This window comes from Opisthocomus hoazin, chromosome 3 (genome assembly GCF_030867145.1).
Source record: "Opisthocomus hoazin isolate bOpiHoa1 chromosome 3, bOpiHoa1.hap1, whole genome shotgun sequence".
In the NCBI taxonomy this organism is placed as follows: domain Eukaryota; kingdom Metazoa; phylum Chordata; class Aves; order Opisthocomiformes; family Opisthocomidae; genus Opisthocomus; species Opisthocomus hoazin.
This window is the reverse complement of record NC_134416.1, coordinates 63,573,315-63,592,234: the sequence shown is the minus strand read 5'-3', so window position 1 is coordinate 63,592,234 and position 18,920 is coordinate 63,573,315. Positions and strand designations below refer to the sequence as shown.

At 36.0% G+C, this 18,920-nt stretch overlaps 1 protein-coding gene across 9 annotated transcripts in view; it reads left to right on the top strand.

The window, feature by feature from the left end:
* CDH19 (cadherin 19) overlaps positions 1–18,920 on the top strand; it is a 153,810-nt gene that overhangs the window by 100,082 nt on the left and 34,808 nt on the right. For 4 of the 9 annotated variants that reach the window (XM_075416534.1, XM_075416529.1, XM_075416531.1 and 1 more), the window contains 2 exons: positions 8,820–9,046; positions 12,305–12,599. The exons of 2 other annotated variants lie outside the window; for them this stretch is intronic. In XM_075416534.1, the coding sequence (XP_075272649.1) occupies positions 8,849–9,046; positions 12,305–12,599 (493 nt within the window). In that variant the 5' untranslated portion in view covers positions 8,820–8,848. Of the gene's footprint in view, positions 1–7,327; positions 7,971–8,819; positions 9,047–12,304; positions 12,600–18,920 lie in introns of those variants that run through there. 3 more of the 9 variants (XM_075416530.1, XM_009935372.2, XM_075416537.1) reach the window with 3 other exon arrangements.

Below are 18,920 nucleotides of genomic sequence, written 5' to 3'. Positions count from 1 at the left end.
TGAAATATTAAAAAAAGGAAGAAGTGAGAGATAGGTCCCTGCTCACTGAGACCTAAGAAGAATTGAATCTGAGGTTACTCCATTGCAGGAGATAATGGAAGATTCATTGGCTGAGAACTAGACTAAGAGAATAAAAAGGCAAGAAACGATATTACATTTTTAGCAAGTTTGTCTTAAATTAAGTCTTCTCTACTTCTCACTGTTCTGAAAACTACAAATACTCTTCAGTTTGTTGTCTCTATCAAAAAGCAGCCAAACTCTACTCTTTCCTGTCTGATATTACTGCAAGCTTTCTGAGGAAGTGCATTCTTACAGCATTTTTCCAACTGATTTCCACTGTGATAATGCACAGAGTGCACTCACACATGAATGCAAGAGACATTGTGTGTTCACGAATTTGAATTGTATCTTTAAACTATATTATAAATTAGAGTAAGTACTCCAGCTTAGAATGAAAACTCTTAATACTGTTAAAAGTAATTGTTCCCCACTTTAATTACCTTAATGTGTTTTAATAAAAAAAAAAGCAAAAAGTGAGTTAATGAAGGTATAAAATTATCTTATTTTCTTCCTTTACTTTTTTTATGTGAAGGTATCATTTCTTTAAGATCTTGTAGGTGACTTTTGTTTTTTTTTTAATGCTTATTTATTTACTTTACAAACAAATCCTGGTAAATTTTCTCAAATATAAGCATTTGAATCTAATTCTAGTCCAGTTTCCCATTGACATAGACTATATAATTGCATTTAAGGGTGTTTTTAATTTATTTCATTTTATGTGTAAAAATGACCCTAAACCCAAAACCATTGGTTTAACAAGGAGTCAAATTACAATAAAAAGCATCCACATAACTGAAATGTTGAAGCTTCTTTTTATCCTTGGATGTTTGACATCTGGAGTAATTAAATCTTGTCAAAAAACATAGGAAAAGTGAATTCATTGCACTATTAGTTTTAATGTATGCAAAGAATAATTATGAATGAAGCAAAAAAAGCGCACCTGAATCCTAAAGAGAGTTTTGGAGCATTTCTTGAAGTGCTTTCCTGAAAAGCGTTTGGCAAACAGATTGAAGTGTGAATCACAGAATGTGGTCCTTTACATCATTACGCTGACAAGTGGTTCTTCAGCACTGAGTGGTATCCTGCAGAGCCGAGAATGTTCCAGTAGGGTTTGCCCAGTGAATCAAACATCTTGTAATTGGATTTGCTAATTCTCTACAATAAAAACAAATGCAAGAAGGCAAGAATTTCTGGGTTTACTGTGTACATGTGTTAGTCTTTTTAATCAGCAAAATATTTATGCTAAAAGAGGTGGGTTTAGTCATAGTTTTCTATAGTGCAAACTGTCTTAAAAATAAGTAATAGTCATGGGTAAGGAAAGCTACTATTAAAACTAAACATCTACTTACGTTTAGTGTACACAGTGCAGTGTACCACAACTACTGGCATAACTGAATCTTTTAGCATTTCAGCATCTGTTTACTAAATTGATTTTTTCATCAGAACAAAATTGTTGAAGATATTGAAAGGCTGAAAAAAATGAACATAATTTTTCATAAAGTGAAGTCCTAAGGTAAACATTTCAAATTTTCTTTAGCCAGGAAACATCTGGACTGAAGTGGGATGTAGCTGTATGGCAGAATAATCTGTGAAAAAGAACTAAACATAATCATTAATTTACCGGTGTTTAGACAAGCGACACAAGTATTCCTACTTCATTTTTCCCTTCTTTTTCTTTCTTACAAGGAAGTGAAGCAGGAATACCCGTATCTCTTATCTATGAAACTATTCACCAAATAACTTCTATTATTTGGTTAACAACATGGAAAAGCTATGCTTCCAAAAGAAAAGAAGACACCACACCAACCTAGGAGAAATTCTAAAAGTTTAGTTACCTCTGAGAAATCTTCTGGAGTGCTGTATATGTGTCAGTGTGACATTCTTGGTGATAACTGCTGGTCCTTTTGGGGGATTTCAGTAGACTCCCAAAGGAACCTTTAATTTTTCTTTACTGCTTTCTGATCTTCCAGATTTAATTTTAATATAATCTTCATTCAAGCTGAAAAACAGTAACACAAGCAGTCACAGGAAAGCTTGCAGCAACATTGAACTGCCTTGGGCTCCACCCATACGCAATGTTTACCTTAATCAGCACTCCCAAATGTCACTGCTACAAAACAAAAGCAGTCTGGCAGAGTCCTGTCCATCAGTAGTTAATCCTTCCCCACCCACACTATTCTGTTGGTGGGAGTGGTTTGGGTGAGTCTTTCTGTGTGTGCAGGGTCATCTTTACCAGCCTGTTACTAAAGGAGATCAAAGGAATTGCAATGAGAGGACTTGGGTCTCCTTCTGCCTTGAGCATGACTGAAATATCTGATGCTGCACTTCCAGCTCTTTGCAATAGGACTGGCGACAGTGAGTGAAATAATAATTTCATGTTTCCAAAATCATCAGAATCCTTGTCCACGGAGTCACAGCAGTGGCAGCAGTCACCTAAGTGAAGTCAAACGTAGGAATGCTGAAACACATCCAGAAACACTGAGCCTGTCCGAGCTACATACATCTTCAGCAAACTGCAGATCAACAAGCAATTGCTCAGTTCTCAAAATACTGGTGGAACAGGGTTGCAAAAGGCAAGAGACTGTCTATCTCGTCCTTTATGCTCACATCCATTAGGCAATAGGTATTGTGCAACCAGTTTTATATGATAAAATTCAAATGGAATAGAATAGCACCAATAGTCACTGGCTTTAATTTAGAAAAAGGCTGTTTGTCCATGTTGGTTTACCCATGTCTTTTGGTCATTGATATAACTCCACTAAGGGAATGAGAATGACCAAAGATACTGTGGTGTGAGGCTGTAAAATATAGACTATATTACCCCATCCTTTACAGAGCAGGGAAGAGCTCTACCACTTGTTTTCTTCAGTCACGGCAGGAAATCTCATCCTTCACCTTTGAACCATTTCCCCTCTTTTAAACAAATATCCTACCTTTCCCTAGAGTTACTATAGGTTTTTAATGGGAGACATAGGATTTGAAGAAATAAATATCAAAATTTGATACTGTAAAAGATGTTTTCCATCTGAACATGAGGAAGAACTTCTTCCCTCTGAGGGTGACGGAGCACTGGAACAGGCTGCCCAGGGAGGTTGTGGTGTCTCCTTCTCTGGAGATATTCAAGACCCGCCTGGACAAGATCCTGTGCAGCCTACTGTAGGTGACCCTGCTTCGACAGGGGGGTTGGACTAGATGACCCACAGAGGTCCCTTCCAACCCCTACTATTCTCTGATTCTGTGATTCTGTGATTCTGTTTTGAATCTCTAGTATGGACAGACTTCTAGCTACTGTTGTCATGCTTTGAAGACTCAGGATTTTGTCATCTGAAATGGCATCTGGGCTTTTTCTACAGTGTCACAGACATGCTAGTAAAATACTAGGGACAGATAATATGTGCTGATATACCACCTGGAAAAATAATTGGTAAACCATTATAAAACAATAGGAATGACAGGATTTCTAATCAGTCAGCTCTACACTGATTAAAATTCACTGACTTAAAGGCACCAATCAACTAACAAATTCATTTCTTTAAAGCTATTTTACCCAAGTGTAACTGACAGATAATGGCTCTGGCAATTCTATATAATAGCTTGAAGGCCTTCTCTAATGAGACAATGTATTTTTACAAAATGAATAAAATAATGTACCAATTAGAATGAAATGAAATTTATATTGCATTCATAACATCTGTGTAATTGCTCTCCATGTAAGTGAAGTGCGGTGTGACTAGTGGAGACATGCAGCTGCACTGTGTTAGTATGCACTACCAGTCAATATAATTTGGTCATATGTCACATCAAGAAGTATGTTAAAGAAGACGCTTCTCAAGGTTAAGTATTAGCTTTTAAAATAGCTAGTCATACATAAAACTAGCAAGACTATTGTTGATATAGCTCTAATTAATTGACTGAAGTTGTTATAACATTTTAGATGTTAGTTCTGATAGCCACACTAAAATTAAATTCAGCAGACATGTTAGATGTAGCAGTCTAAATTTATTGAAAACAAAGTGTGTGAAAGATCAGAAAGTCGAAAATTACAATAGATTTAGATCCAATGCAAATAATAGCTAAAACTAAAACAATATTAAATGTTAAACTAGTCATAAAGAAATAAGTCAGATCAACATAAGCTGAGAGACGTTACAGAAAATGTGATCTAAGCTACAGCAGGACTGGTATCAAATTTAGCTATTCACAAAAATCAGTCAATCAATCAATCAATCAGTCAATCACACAATATGTATATGTGGCATACGACAACTCTGATATACAGTAAAAAATGAATTCAAATTCAAACAAACAAAAAAAAAATCTTGCAAATTTTAGTCCTTTCTTCCCACTACTGCTTTTTGTTAACTCAGTTAAACATTTCTGTCACAACAGTGATTTCACCTGTGCTGGTCTGAGATAGTACTTATCAATGGAACCAGAGGGCAAATCCATCATTATTGGAGCTAAATATGCCATATTTATTCCTTAGGAGTTCAGTGTGCCTTTTTCTAGTGTCTCCAAATTAAATACTGAAAATACATGAAGAACGGAATATTTACATAAAAAAAAATCTTCGCACCGAGTGCAAAAGATCAAATCACAGCTAAAAATCAATGAAAATAGTAATGAAGAGTTTCCAGCACACCAAACCTGTAAAAAATATTTTCTGTCTATGTGAAATTCAGCAACAGTAAGAAGCAGCATGAACAGGATTAAGTCCACTACTTTGCACACTCTGGAAGATTTTGTAGTTGTTCTGTATGGATTTAAAAAAAAAGAAATCACACAACATACGCATTAATTAAACTAGTTGATGTATATATGATGAATTCTTTGGGAATTCCAGAAGAAATATAACCTAGATGTCTACCATATTGTGTGAAATCTAAACCAGTCAATAAAAATTACTTCATATACAGTCTTTTCTGAAAGGAAAATAGAGCAGCAGCAGTATAAAACACAAGGATTATCGGTAATCAGTCATATAAAGTGAAACTACAACAAATAGCCGGTAGACATAGTACAAAAGAACAAATGCATAGTTGAAACTATGAAGGTTTCTAACCATTTGAGCTTTTTCTAAAACAGTGATATGTAGGTGTTTTAGTTACAGATACCCTTTCTTCTTCATCCTATTATGTAAAAATTAAAGATAGCAACATACAAGGGAGACAAAATTTCACTATAATCATAACACTGATGCACGAAACAGAGCTTGCAGCTGAAATAACAGCATGTTAGGCCTCTGCTTGAGATAAGAAATATGTTTCAGAAGCTGCATATTAATGAACTAGGTTGGTTTGCATGAATTTTTCTGGTTTGTTGTTGTTGTTGTTTGCTTGACGTTACTAAAACAAGCAAAGACAACAGCAAATTCCACAGAAGGAATGTCATTCAGTCTGGCTCCTCTCAGTACTTTCAAGGACAGAGATATGCTTTTCTCAGGAGTCACTGTTTCAAAATCCTGCCGCAAAGCAGGGTCAAGTACATATATGAGATGGTCCTAATGGTCTCTGGTTAAGTAGTATCTACCACATCACTTATTACCATGTTCCAGTGTTTTCCTACATCCTAATTAAAAGGTTTTACTTACATCAAATTATGGGGCTTTTGTTGCAAAATTAACCTCTTTTTTCCTTACTCTTAAGCTTACAGAACTGCAACAGAATTTGTCTTCACCTTCTCTGTAATCTGTTTTTTGGGGTTTCTATAACGCTTAGAAGGCTTTTCTTTTGTCCGCCTTTAGTCTTTTATTTTTTGCACCAACAAATACCTAACTTCATTATGTCCCAGAGGCTGTATTTTTTAAACCTTTTATTCTTCCTATAGGTAATCTTGCAATGCTATGAAGTAACAGGTATTATTTTGTAATGTAATGACACGGTCATAATTTAAAATAAATTACTATTATCCAAAAAAAGGGCAAATCAGAACCAAGTCAGACTACCAGCACACCTAAAACTAATATCCAGTTTCAAATGCTGACACGATGTCCCTTGGTGATGGTTCTAGAGCAAACCTAACAAAGGACTCTGCAACTTTGTGCCAAGAAGATAAATCTATTCCTACTCTACAGGAAACTCATGATTTGCTTTGGGTATAAAAGGAACACACAGCTTTAAAAGCTGTAGCCTGCTTATTACAACTGCAACTGATATTCTCCTTATTCTGTTCAAAATATCAGTCTTTCTTATTATAATCCAATGTGACAGAGAGTGGAGATGTATTTTCTGAAGAATAGGACAGGAGCAGAACAACGGTCCCCATTTCTCTTGTTCCCTTGGGAAGTTATTAGTGATACCTCATTTGCTGATCTCTGAAAATATGTTTGTCTTTTTTTTCAATGAGAGATTATTCTATTAAAAATTTATCTATTTGTGCATATTACTATAGCACCTAAAAGCTCTGTGCTTTTACTAGTTCTTCCTTCTGCTACATATTATAATTGTAACACAGAGTACAATGTCATTTCATTTACAAAGACCTTACAAATTGAGTGTAAAACAAGACACAAATGATGGATAGGAAACCACAGAAGAGTACAAGGGAATAATAAGACAGTACTAGTCACTGTGATAGGCAGCAATCATAGCACAGAATCACCTTAAACAATATGAATACTTTTTTCCCTTTAAGTAGGTAATGCCGAAATTTAGTTTTTTTAAGCAAAGACTAGAAATAGAGGAGGGAATAAGAAATTAGTTTCTGGACAGTCTGCAAGAGCTACTTCTGAGAGTGAGTTACAGTCTGTGGAACAGAAAGGTGACTGTTTCACAAAGAGACAATTGGATTTATAAAGAATGGCAACATGTGCTGGCCAGAGGCTGGAGGCAGCATCTCAATGCCAAATGAGTAGGAAGATGTTGGAAGAAAATATGCTTTGAAAGGTCCTGAAAGTAAAGGCAAATTGACTATGATATAGCAGAGAAGAGAAAACCAGAAATGCATGCAACTCTCAATTCCATTACACAGTTTTATGGTTTTTTAACAATTAGTCTAACGTGTATTTTCAAGTTAAAGTCTTTTCATACACATAACAGTGTACAACATGTGAATATCTAAAAATTTTATTTCCCCTCAATTTGTCAGAGATGTGATGCTTGAATCCATGTGTCATAGACTATTAATATAAATTAGTAAAGAGGAGACACTGAAATGGACCAAAATACTAATTATGCTCTTTGAGCTGTTCATTGCTGATGGCTAAGTGTGGAGTGCATTGCTAAAACGTGTCCAACACTAGACCAGCATAGCTGTATTCTGTATCCTCACTAAGCTGATATGTATACATCATGTCTATCAGATGAGTTTGATAAGAAGTGTCTGTTTTAGCATTCACCCTGCATGAAATATTGCTTCACAAGCCTGAAATATTTGTTGAACAAGGTGCAAGGTGGGCAGTCAGAACAAGCAGACAAAACACCAGCTAATTCATAGCCAGAAGCATTTTCTATGACCCAGTCTGAACACCTGTCTCTTTATTTACATAGTTGTTGAAATAATTTTCTTTATGATTCCTCAGAAAGGTCGCTAACTATTCAGCTTTCATTGTTTGAGTTCTCTGTCCTTTGCTATATACTGCAATAAAATGCATGTTCATTTTCAAGATCAGTTTCTGTGCAAGTTACTGTTCAGCATTCATTGTACAGAGACACCTTTCAAGGCCTTTAGCCTTTTAAGCCTCGCTCGAGCTTTATTTGAAGGCCAGGATGAGCTCTGCTGGCTTTGTCTTCCACGTCACAAATATTATTCTGGCAATCTTAGGAAAATAAGCAATTTTCCACAGAAAACTGAAACAAGAGAGTACCCAAGTCACATTTCTTCCATTCAAGTCTTGTCTTGCATAGTTACAACTTTAGAGTTGAAAATCAGAAAATGTTAAGAAATTGGAACCCGCACTTCAACACCTACAGGTAAGGATTTTCAAACTTTTCCTTTTTGCCTCATAGAAGATGGCCATTCTTAACTGAGCATTGCACTTCATTTAAAATTCAGAGTTTGATTCTTTGTATCAAAAATCACTGAAAAGTCAATGATAGCATATAGTTCATGCAAAGCCTTCAAAGAATACTTTGTGCCAATGTAACTAGCTGTAGAAACCTACAATTTTTAAGATGCTTTTACCCTTTGTCTGTTTATTTGAAGATAAGAAAGTCAGTAGTGGTAAAATCAGTTAAGACAATTTCTGTTTACCAGGAAGGAGAAAGCTGCACTTTTCTAATGTTTCTTCATGATATCTTACCACCTCTGGCAGTTTTGCAGGCATTTTGCTGAGCTGGGAAAGAGGGAAAGAAGTGGTTAAGAAAAATATCCACACCGCTTGGTTTCAGCTGTCAGTCATCTGGGCCACTAAGGCCAGATATTCACCCTTCAGGCAGTTCTGTGACTGCAGCTCAAAATGAGCCCTGTCTAAGTAGAAACATACAATTATTCCAATCAAGTTAATCCTAGGCTACACAATACAATTACCCAGCTTGATTTGGAAGATGAATTAATTCATGATTTTCCTTTTTTGCATAGAAAGTACCTGTGTAGAATATTCATAAAGGAAAGTTTAACTCTTGAATTTCATGCCAGAGCCTCTAAGAGAATCTCTATTTTAATCTGGAACAGAATTTGTATCAGCTCTTTTCTTTTAGGGAGAGGAGGAGGTTTTAACACTGCAGATCAGCTATTACATTAGCATAGAATCAATATGTAAAAGCAGAAAGACAAAAGTGAAGCTTTGTCAAAGTTTTTTCTTTTTTTATCCTCTTACACAGATGAAAACTGATTGAAAGAAGAGTTCAGCATGAATTGCTCCACATTGTTATCTCTTGTGTTGATGCTGGTTCAACTATGGCCTTGCTCTCCAAGCACACAGAACCATAGTTCTCAAAACACAGATCGTTCTTTCACAGCTGTTCGAAGAGTGAAACGTGGCTGGGTGTGGGAGCCACTTTTTGCAACTGAGGAACAGACTTCAATTTTGCCTGTGTATGTTGGACAGGTATGATAAGAAATGATTCAAGGATGGTATAAGGTTAAATTTAACATGCTGATTAGCAGTTTACTACCTTGACTTGGAAGACCAAGCATCTCCAGTGACCTGGAAATATCAAGAAAGGTAGAAAGAGGAGTTCAGGGAGCTGTGATTAAGTAGTACAATATCTCTCCTTTCCTGTGGCCTGACTTACAGTCAGAGAACTCAAAGAGCTGGAGGTCATGGCAGTACCAAGGACCTTCCTTCACCTACATCTGCCATCAAGGAAACTCCACATTCACTCTTTTACTAAAACTAGTTCCATATACAGCAGATGAAGGTATCAAGCTGAAAAATTCCTTTCTGCCTTTTGAATGAAAGTTAAGGACTCATTTATCAACATCTGGCAATTTGCTTGTGCTATTTTTGGCACTGCATCAAAGCAGCCATTCTGAGTGCAGTGCAGTTTACAAACAGTATATAGCATGGTTTTCTATTACACTAAGTAACAGCTGATTTACCCTCATTAATTTTTAATGAAGCAGATTAATACTAAATCCTTTCACCACTGAGAAACTACAGGAATCTGCATGGTTCATTAGATTAACGTACTTTTAGCATAATGAGTAATTCTTTTTCACACTCCTTTAAAAATGTGCTTTAAGATAATTGTCTTAATGAGACTTTATCTGCCCCTTTCTTCTCTCTTTGATTCTTATTCTTATTCTTATTTATTATTATTTATTTTCATATACTAGAAGTAATTGTAATCTTGAGATCTAGCTTTCTTTTCTGTAAGGCACTTTCAAAATGTATAAACCAAAAGAAGTTTAACTGCTAATTAAGTAGCACTAGAATTTAATTGGGCCCAAAGGGTGAGGTGCTCAAAATTCATTAATTACTTTTGCATAGCCCCTTTGAAATAACTACTATGGAAGTGTGATGTTTCACTTCTGAAAGAAGTGTAGACATACCTTTATTTAATTATTATTACTTTTCCCATAGCTGGAAAACAGTTTCCTGTAAAATAAACTTCATAAATGTGATGTATTTTCATACAGTTTTAGAAAAACTTTGTAATGTTGTCTTTCTGTTTCTCACAGGTAAATTATGGGTAATATTTATTGAAGATTATGTTTAATTTATTGCAGTCTAACCATTGCCTGATCAGACATATTTACTTCTGTCTTTTTATTGAGTAGAATATGCTCTGCTTTCAGTCTATGATCAAAACATGAATTTTAGTAAATAAGACCCTAAAGGATACTGCATCAATAAAAATACAAAGGTAGTCAGTCTTTATTTTGAAGTCACTATTCCATATCAACTTCTTTTCTCAGTCGGATTCAGAGCTCAATCTGCAGATTTCATTTAACATAGACTCATGAATCCTTTTCCATTATCATGTTTAAGAAAACAAAGTGTCCACCAGTACTGCAGTGGCAGATGTATGAAGGCAAGGACATAAATTCTTTATCCCAGCTCTCATTTACAATGGAAAGACTGTTTGTGTCTAGATTAATAAAACAAGTAAGCTGAAAGCCTTTAGTATGCTTTCTCAGCAAACGTCATCTGTAAGACACCTCTCATTTAACATGGTCAAGGTCATGAAAATCTTTTGGAGATAAACGATTCTAAGTGAAGCAGTTCAACACAGGTTATGTCTAAACAGCCAGTCCAAGGCATGCTTCCAGTCTCTAAGTTTGATGCACTCTGCGATCATATCCGAACCCCATCTTAGGTTAAAGATCTATATATTCATCACTTTTCCCATGCCCTTGGGTTCATGCAAAGAAACCAAGGTTTATGGATCAAAAAGAATCTATGGTGTCCCTTAGCCAGGTACCAAGTGTGGATGGTGTTAAAATGAGTTCAACCAGACCACTCATAAAGGGATGAACCTACCACATGTTTTGCACACCACTACTTATGTTGAAAACATTTGACTTAAAGTTGTTCACACAGCTCTAAACTCCTTATCCTTGAAAATTCTCTTTCTCATACCAGCAAGAGGAATTAGAGCTTTGAGTAACTCAACACTGTTCCTCATATCTCAGAGCAGTGTCCCAGTCACATTCTGAATAAGCTGTCCATTTGAGGCATGCAGACAATTATGCATTATGAAAATCTTTAAAAAGCATAGACATTGTTCCAAAGAAAAGCTAAAATTATTTTTGTAACTTCAGAGGTTATTGCAAAATATGTCGAGTAGATTCAACAAGGAAATGTGCCTTTTACACCCCATAGTTACTTCTTTCCCACTCTGTGGCCTGATATGCTACACTGAGCTGTAGGGTCAGTAAGCATGAGGCAAAACTGTGATTATTGAAGTCAACAGGTAGGCATATTATTTGTATTTAACACCTGCCACTTTGCAGGAGAAGTAGGTTGAATAAAACTTTTTTTTTTTTACATTGGATATTCCAGTGATTATCCAAGCTTGTAGAAATGTTAACACCTTTCATTCTAAACCCAAAATAAATACAGAAAAAAATAGAGAGTTAATGATATGATAGAAATTGCTGTTCCCATAGAATTCAGCTGTGGATTCTTGACATGTTAAGAAATTAAGTTAGTGCTATTAAAAGACTACTGTTACATATTGTTAACATTAACAGAACTATTTTTCTGGTATGAACAAACGCAGCTGGACTGCAATGGTCTCCAGGGCTCAGCTTTATCAGAGGAATCATCACCATAAAATTCATCTTAGCAAGACAACAGAGAATGCAGATCATCCTGGAAGGAAACGGAAAACATCTATCAATTTATTTAAGAATAAATAATATAAGTTTATACCAGAGAAAAGATTTTCATCTCTTTATTATTTCAACAGGAGCAGAACACCACTGTCTCTCACATTTACACATAGTATTGCTGCCTACGAAAAAATGTATAAAACTTACAAAGTACACTTGTCATTCATAACAATAAAAAAATTAGATAACATTTAATAACCTTCTCATTATGTTCAGCAGAAGTTTATGGAGGCTGATAAAGCAATGATCAAAAGTAGGTAATTACATTCATTCCCTTCACATCAAAGTGACTGAAGCATCTTTTTTCAGGTTTACTGTGCATTTATATGCATGTCATATAAATATTTTTAAAATTAACATTGGCTGGCTGATAAAGTGACAGTACCCTCTTTTAAATATTGGTGTCCAAGAAGGCTCATTAGTGATAGGGTTCACTGTAGAATGAAAACAAACAAAGCCTAAAATGAATATTCCAAAACTTTATTCCTCACAAAATGCAGCTTATTCTTCTTTTTTGTACTTGCAGCTGAAATCGGATTTAGATAAGCAGGATGGCAACCTAGAATACATTTTGACTGGGGAGGGAGCTGGAAGCATTTTTATCATTGATGAAAATAACGGCAAAATTTATGTGACACAAAAGCTGGATCGAGAAAAGAAACCCTTCTACACTCTAAGAGCACAGGCAATTAACAGGAGCACTCAGCTTCCTGTTGAACCCGAATCTGAATTTATTATCAAGATTCGAGATGTCAATGATCATGAACCACAGTTCTCGGATGGACCTTATGTGGCCACTGTTCCAGAGATGTCACCTGAAGGTACAACATCCTGACCTTTTATTAGATAGCTATGTTGATATAAAATCTTAATAGCATATTTTATAGAATGCCTTTCAGTGAGAAAGAAGTAAACTATTTTATGAGCTTGGAAATTTGTGAATGTGTATGCTTAAAATGAAGGTTGTGTGTAGCTTTACTTAACATCCTTGCCTTCGAATATTTAGGTGCCTATACGTATCCATCTCCTTTTACAGAATCTTGGTACATGCTTGTGTTGACTATAGAGAGTTTTCTTCCCCATCAGTGGTTCAGCTTTGAAATTGGTACTTGTTTAAAAATGTAACGTTAATATTTTAAGTAGCTAGAGTACTATAGCCAGCTGACACTGCAAAGGAGATGTGGGGTTGACAGATTTCACTACTTTTTCAGTCAGTATAGCACCCTAGTCTGTAGAAAATTGTTCATTGTATGATTATTGTTACTACCTGTCAGCTCTTCAGGCTTCTGCCAATCTGAAAGAAAAGTAGTATGGATGTAAACTTTAAAGTCCTCTGACTTCAGTTGACTTTTTCAAGGACATAATACAAACTTGGTTGAACTGACAAGTACTCAACATGTCCTTCAGTCTAGTCTGATTCTGCTTAATAATTAAACAATATATCATTATTACACCCTGTGTAGCATAGATCATATTGTACTGTAACTCAAAAATAATCACATTCACATCACAGGCACTTATGATTTCCCCCCTAAAGACAGGGATAGTTTTCTTATAAGTAATGGGTACAAAAAGGAATGGTATGCACCTGATTTGGGGCTGATGTGATGAACATCCTCACACCATGTGTGATGCCTAACTATTTACACTGCCAAATGTCTTTGCCATCAGTCAGCTTCTGGATGGTGTGCAGTGAAGGACTGTCTTCAGATTTGCTAAGCACATGAATTGTCATTTTCCTGTCAAAAGGAACAACTTAACCACTGCACCTCTTCTTTCCCACCTCCACATGATCAAAGAGACTTGTAATAGGTTCTGTCACATATCTGGAAACTTAACACAAGAAATATGAAGCAAAGTTAACATCTGACAAATATAGCTGTAGGTATACATATATGTGTACATACACATATATATATTTAATGTGTATATACATACATTTAAATCCTCAAAAAAAACCCAGAATATGAATGCAGCTGATATAAACATGGATGTTATATATACCGCTATCTCCAGATAACTATTTTCTGAATTAAAGCTGCATTCTTTAAATCTTACAGAAAGAATCCCAGTAATCTTTTAAATACCTAACCCTACCTCTTCTGCTATTTCTATTGCAAATAATATCAAAAAGAAATTTAAGTATTGTGCTACTTATAACTGTATCAATTAAAGAGGTCGTTAGCTTTATAATTTCAGTGATCATAAAAGGTAGCAAAAACTATGTTTCAGTCAGCAGTAGCCATTCTACTTTTAGCGCAGATTCAGTGAATCTTTCACAGAGAGCTGCAAATTTTATCATCTTCTGCCAGCCTGGACAGCAGTTGCAAGAAAATATATTTGTGCTTGGGGTATAATCAAAAATGGGGTTAGTATCCTAACTTCTGAGCATTAGTACACCATCACTACCAGCAACGACTACAAAAGATATCCATTTAATCCATTTATTTCCTAGTCACCCTGCTTGTAGCACCTTCTACCATGATAATCTCTTTTGGATGTATGATCGTTTCCTTGCTGCAACTTTCTTCCTTACAGACAAAGTTATTTGTCTCAGGACTTGTGCATCAGAGCTCTTGGTCAAAAGACTTTTTCTAACATAATTTGTTGCTTGTTCAGATGCTAGTTCTAGTGTCTGCATCTTGCTCATCCCCTCAAATTTGGAGATGAGAAGACAGGTGACTTGTCAAGGACCTTTGCATTTTTTTATATGCTCACAGTAATAATGGGCATAGTTCATTGTCTGGAATTGTCTGGGTGTTTTTATCTGGGATTACACAGATCCAGGACTATGACAGTGCCCTTTTTTCTTCCCTCCCCCTTTTTTTTTGCTCCCCTCTGTGGTAAAGCACTGTTTATGAGGCACTTGGTGTCTTCCAGAAATGGCTTTAAAATAGCTGAAAAATTGATATGGCTTGATTTATACTCACACTGACCTGTCACATTCCACAGAAATATATCAAGAATTAACTTATTTTTAATTAACTTCTATTTTATCGCCCTGTCTTAATGATGAGCTTGCGTCTTAATGATGGCTGTATGGGAAAAAAAAAAAGTTTGTAAGGCTGGTACTTATGGACAAAAACAACAGTAGTAATCTATTCCCGTATACCTCTGTTTCTCACCTGAAAACATCAACAAACAGTTGACAGATGTTGTTGGCAGATGACAAGTTTCAGTTTATATTGACTTGGATTGGCTCTAAACTGACACCCTAAGAATGAAAAGCTCAGCTGTCTTTATCCAATCTCCTGTGTCATCTACTATATAAGTTCTTAAAACACCATATTACTTCAGCATAAGATTATTCAAACTTGCAAAAACTTAATTTATTTTGTGATATTCCTATAAGATCATAAAAAAGAGTCCAGTAAAATGTAGAAATATATGAATTTACAATAATTTTAAAAATCAGCAATAACACTACCTCCTATTTGTCAGAATGGGTAAAAAATAAAACAAGATCCCTGTGCACCACCTCTCCTAGACACAGATTATCTGAAAGAGTAAACTCACAGATTTGCAATCATCCAGTGTATGATACATGAAACTAGGTCAGTCCTATGAATCTTGAAATCTTTTCTATCCTGCTTCTTCTATGTTTGACCTCTCTAGCACTAATACCATAGCTATTTCAGAGATCACTCTTTCACCTACTTCTTCAGTGTAAACACTTGTCCTGGGTTTGGCAGGACAGGGTTAATTTTCACCAGGAGCCAGGAGGGAACACAGCCAGGCGGGCTGACCCAAGCTCGACAAACAGAGCAGGGTATTCCATACCGTGTGCAGTCATGCTGGGTTCTGGTTGGGGCAGCTGGGCGGCGGGAAGGCAGTCGCAGCTCAGGAGCATGGCGGCGGTGAGAGTTGCTCTCTGCGTTCTGCTGTTTTGTGTTGTGTATTCTCCTTATCAGTATCGTTGTTGTTACCATTCCCTTTGTCTGCTGTTCTGTTAAACTGCCCTTATCCCGACCCACCAGCTTTTGCCCATTTCTTTCTATTCTCCTCCTCACTCCGGCGGGGGGAGGGGTGGCCACGTGGCCCTTTTGTTGCCGGCCGCAGCCAAACTATAACAACACTACAACACTACTGGCATACTAATGTGTATATCTGACATATAGAATGTAAATGGAGTGGTGCATAATAGTATATAACTTAACAGTGGCCAGCTCCGACACATGAAACAGCTGAGCCACACACAGTGAGGACTTCTCTGGTCTCACTTACCCTGCTTCTCAAAGGGTACAGACTGCACTTCTGAGGTGAAACCTGCTTCAGTGTGCATCCTAAAACATTAATCCTTACAAGGGAATTTCTAACCTCCCAGTAGACAGAAAAAATACTAAAATAAAATTTGTAGTATTGATACTGTAATGGTTCAATATCAGTGCTTTTCTCCCAGTAAAATACAATGTCCTCTTGTATAATAAGGGATTTAGACAAGACTTGGTTTAACTGACAGAATGCAATAGAGAGACTTGGCCTTTGCTCTGTTTGAGATCTCTAGCAGCAGTTCAGCTCACTGATGCTAGACGTGGGATCTCCTAGAAATTTTCTCACAGAAAATGCACTCAGCAAACATGGTCAATACTTGGGAAAGCAGTTCACTGGTAATGAACATTTTGTCTGGAACTAAGAAAGCAAGAAGAGGATAATTCACAGCCAGCCACTTGCCTCAGAGAATCACAGAAAAACAGAAAATAAACACAGAGATATTTGTCTAAATTTAGGTACAAATATCTCTATATATATACTAAGACATCAACAAATTAGAATACATTTTACTACTTCTTCGCTCTTGTTATCTTCAGTACTAAATTTTATTAGCATTTTATATGCAAGTGTCACAGTAAATGAAAAGTGTGTCATCAGATGGACTCTCTTCTGAGAATAAAGGGCTGTGGTTTTCCCTCAGGCATTTGGGGCGATTTACATAAAGTGTCTTCCATATAGCTGTTAGACTTGTACAAATGCATTATATCTGATGGAATGGTTAAGAGTCAGATGCAATAATCTGTCAGTACTTAATGTTTTTATAGATTTCAAGCTCTAGTTAGAAAAATGAATAGCCATTTGCCATGAGTGCCCTGTAGTTTAGCTAGTGGGTTGAAATGTATAAATGGTACTACGTGTTTTGCTCAAGAAGGAAAAACCAAAGCTGCAGAAGTACAAAGAGAAATCTCATACAAGAATCCACAAAAAGTATTTTGCCTTAAAAAAAGGTAATACAAAGCAAAAAATGTGTAAGCTTGTTTATTATCCAGCTTAAGATATTACCGAGTACATAGAACACATATTCAGGGCTAAAATTTGTATCGACATCACAGAAACTCCAATATTCAAACATGCATGTTTGAAAGTCCACAGACATACTGAGTTAATTGGTCCCTGCTGTGATATCCATTTGCACATAAATTTTGTGAAACTGTATCGTAGCTTGATTGTCAATTATATCATGTAATAGCTGCAATGTCAAGAGGTGCGGGTCTGGCTTTTTTGTTTATTTGTTTGAAAGTGGTGGTTTTGTGTTAATTGACTGTTTTAAGAGGTATTATTTGTATCTGACAATTTATTCTTGTCCCAACCATGGAGTTATAAAAAAATGTTTTTTTGGAGTTTTTAAGTGCACAATATTACCATTGCAATTTCTGTCACTCATGTAAAAATATTTAGGTAAACATGATTCCATTCAGCAAAAGGTTTGCTTTTTTTGCTGCAAGTCAGATGTATAAAGAAACGCAGGCTTCATGGCAGTGAAAAATTAAAAACTGAGAAAGTATTCTAAGCCCAGGACAACACTTTTCTTCTGCTTACTACATAGTCCCTATTTAATGTAGACATTCACACAGTGATCATGAAATCTTTGTCCTAAAAAAAAAAGAGAAACCATAGTCCTCTCTTTATGTAGTGTCCTTCCACCCCAGTTTAGAAATAGTCTTCCTTCTGAGAGTGCAAGAGATCTTTTATTTCTTCCCTCCAGGTCAGCTCCCTCTTTATTAGATGCCTCTTGCCTGCTCACTTTTCCATTATATCCACCAGCTATATCTCACTGAGCCCAACTGGGCAAACTCCATGCTTCTGTCTTCCACTATATGCTGGAAGAGTTAACAGGCAAGCAGAAAAGTAGGCTGGGGGTTAGAGAAGCAACAAATGCTAGTTTCGATTCAACATTCCTTTCTAATGGTTAGAAAGTGTGCAGAGAATAAATCTACTTTTAAATGAGTGAGATGCACAAAAGTTTAAGGATTTTTTAAGTATGGGGCTATAAACAAGTCCATTTTTAAAAGTAGTTGTGGGCACTTGGCTTCATTTAGCAGAAAATGCCATTTATAACAGACGATACCTATTGGATGGTTCATAGTTCTTTATCCTTTCCTAACTAGCACTCCATTTTTTTTTTTTTTGAAAGCAACTGCATTCTAGTCATGCTAAGTTGTGCTAGAGGATGAATTCCCTGTATTAGTTAGAACAGTTTCCATAGACCACAGCTGATACAAAATTAATAGTTGTGTAGCTGCAGATTTCCTGAATAAGTTGAGAGAAAACGTAAAAAAACATTTTTTTAAATAATCAAAACATTTAATTCAGTATATTTTTATACGAGAAAGCCTTCTTCATTTCTGTTTTAAAATAAAACTATATAACTGCTAGAAAACTCAGAAATGAATACATTTGTTTTCTTGATGAGAATTATCAAGTTTGAGTTTGCCATAAAAAATATATTTCTGGCCTAACTCCTTGCACTCCATCGTTTCTTCTTTTCTCCTCCAGCATAACTATACAGCTATACTGGTAAGCAGGTGCAACTTTGTGAACATATGCCAGAAAGTTTTAGAAAGTAGCTTGATTTACCGCTGTTCCTCACAGGAAGTGATATTCGTATTCCTATGCAGAACCTAGGTGACGAAAAAAGACAGAAATAATGATTACCTTACAAAATGATGCTACTGTAAATATTTTCATTTAAAGGATAGCCATCACTGATGGTGTCATGAGATTGCTACCAATCTTGTACCTAGGACATAACCAGCTTCAATCCAGAGATGAAATCAAGCTCTGAAAACCGATTCTGCTGTGATTTTGCACTGGGGATTCTGCTGTTACTCTTGCACTGGGACAGGCTCATTAAAGACTCAAGCATAAAA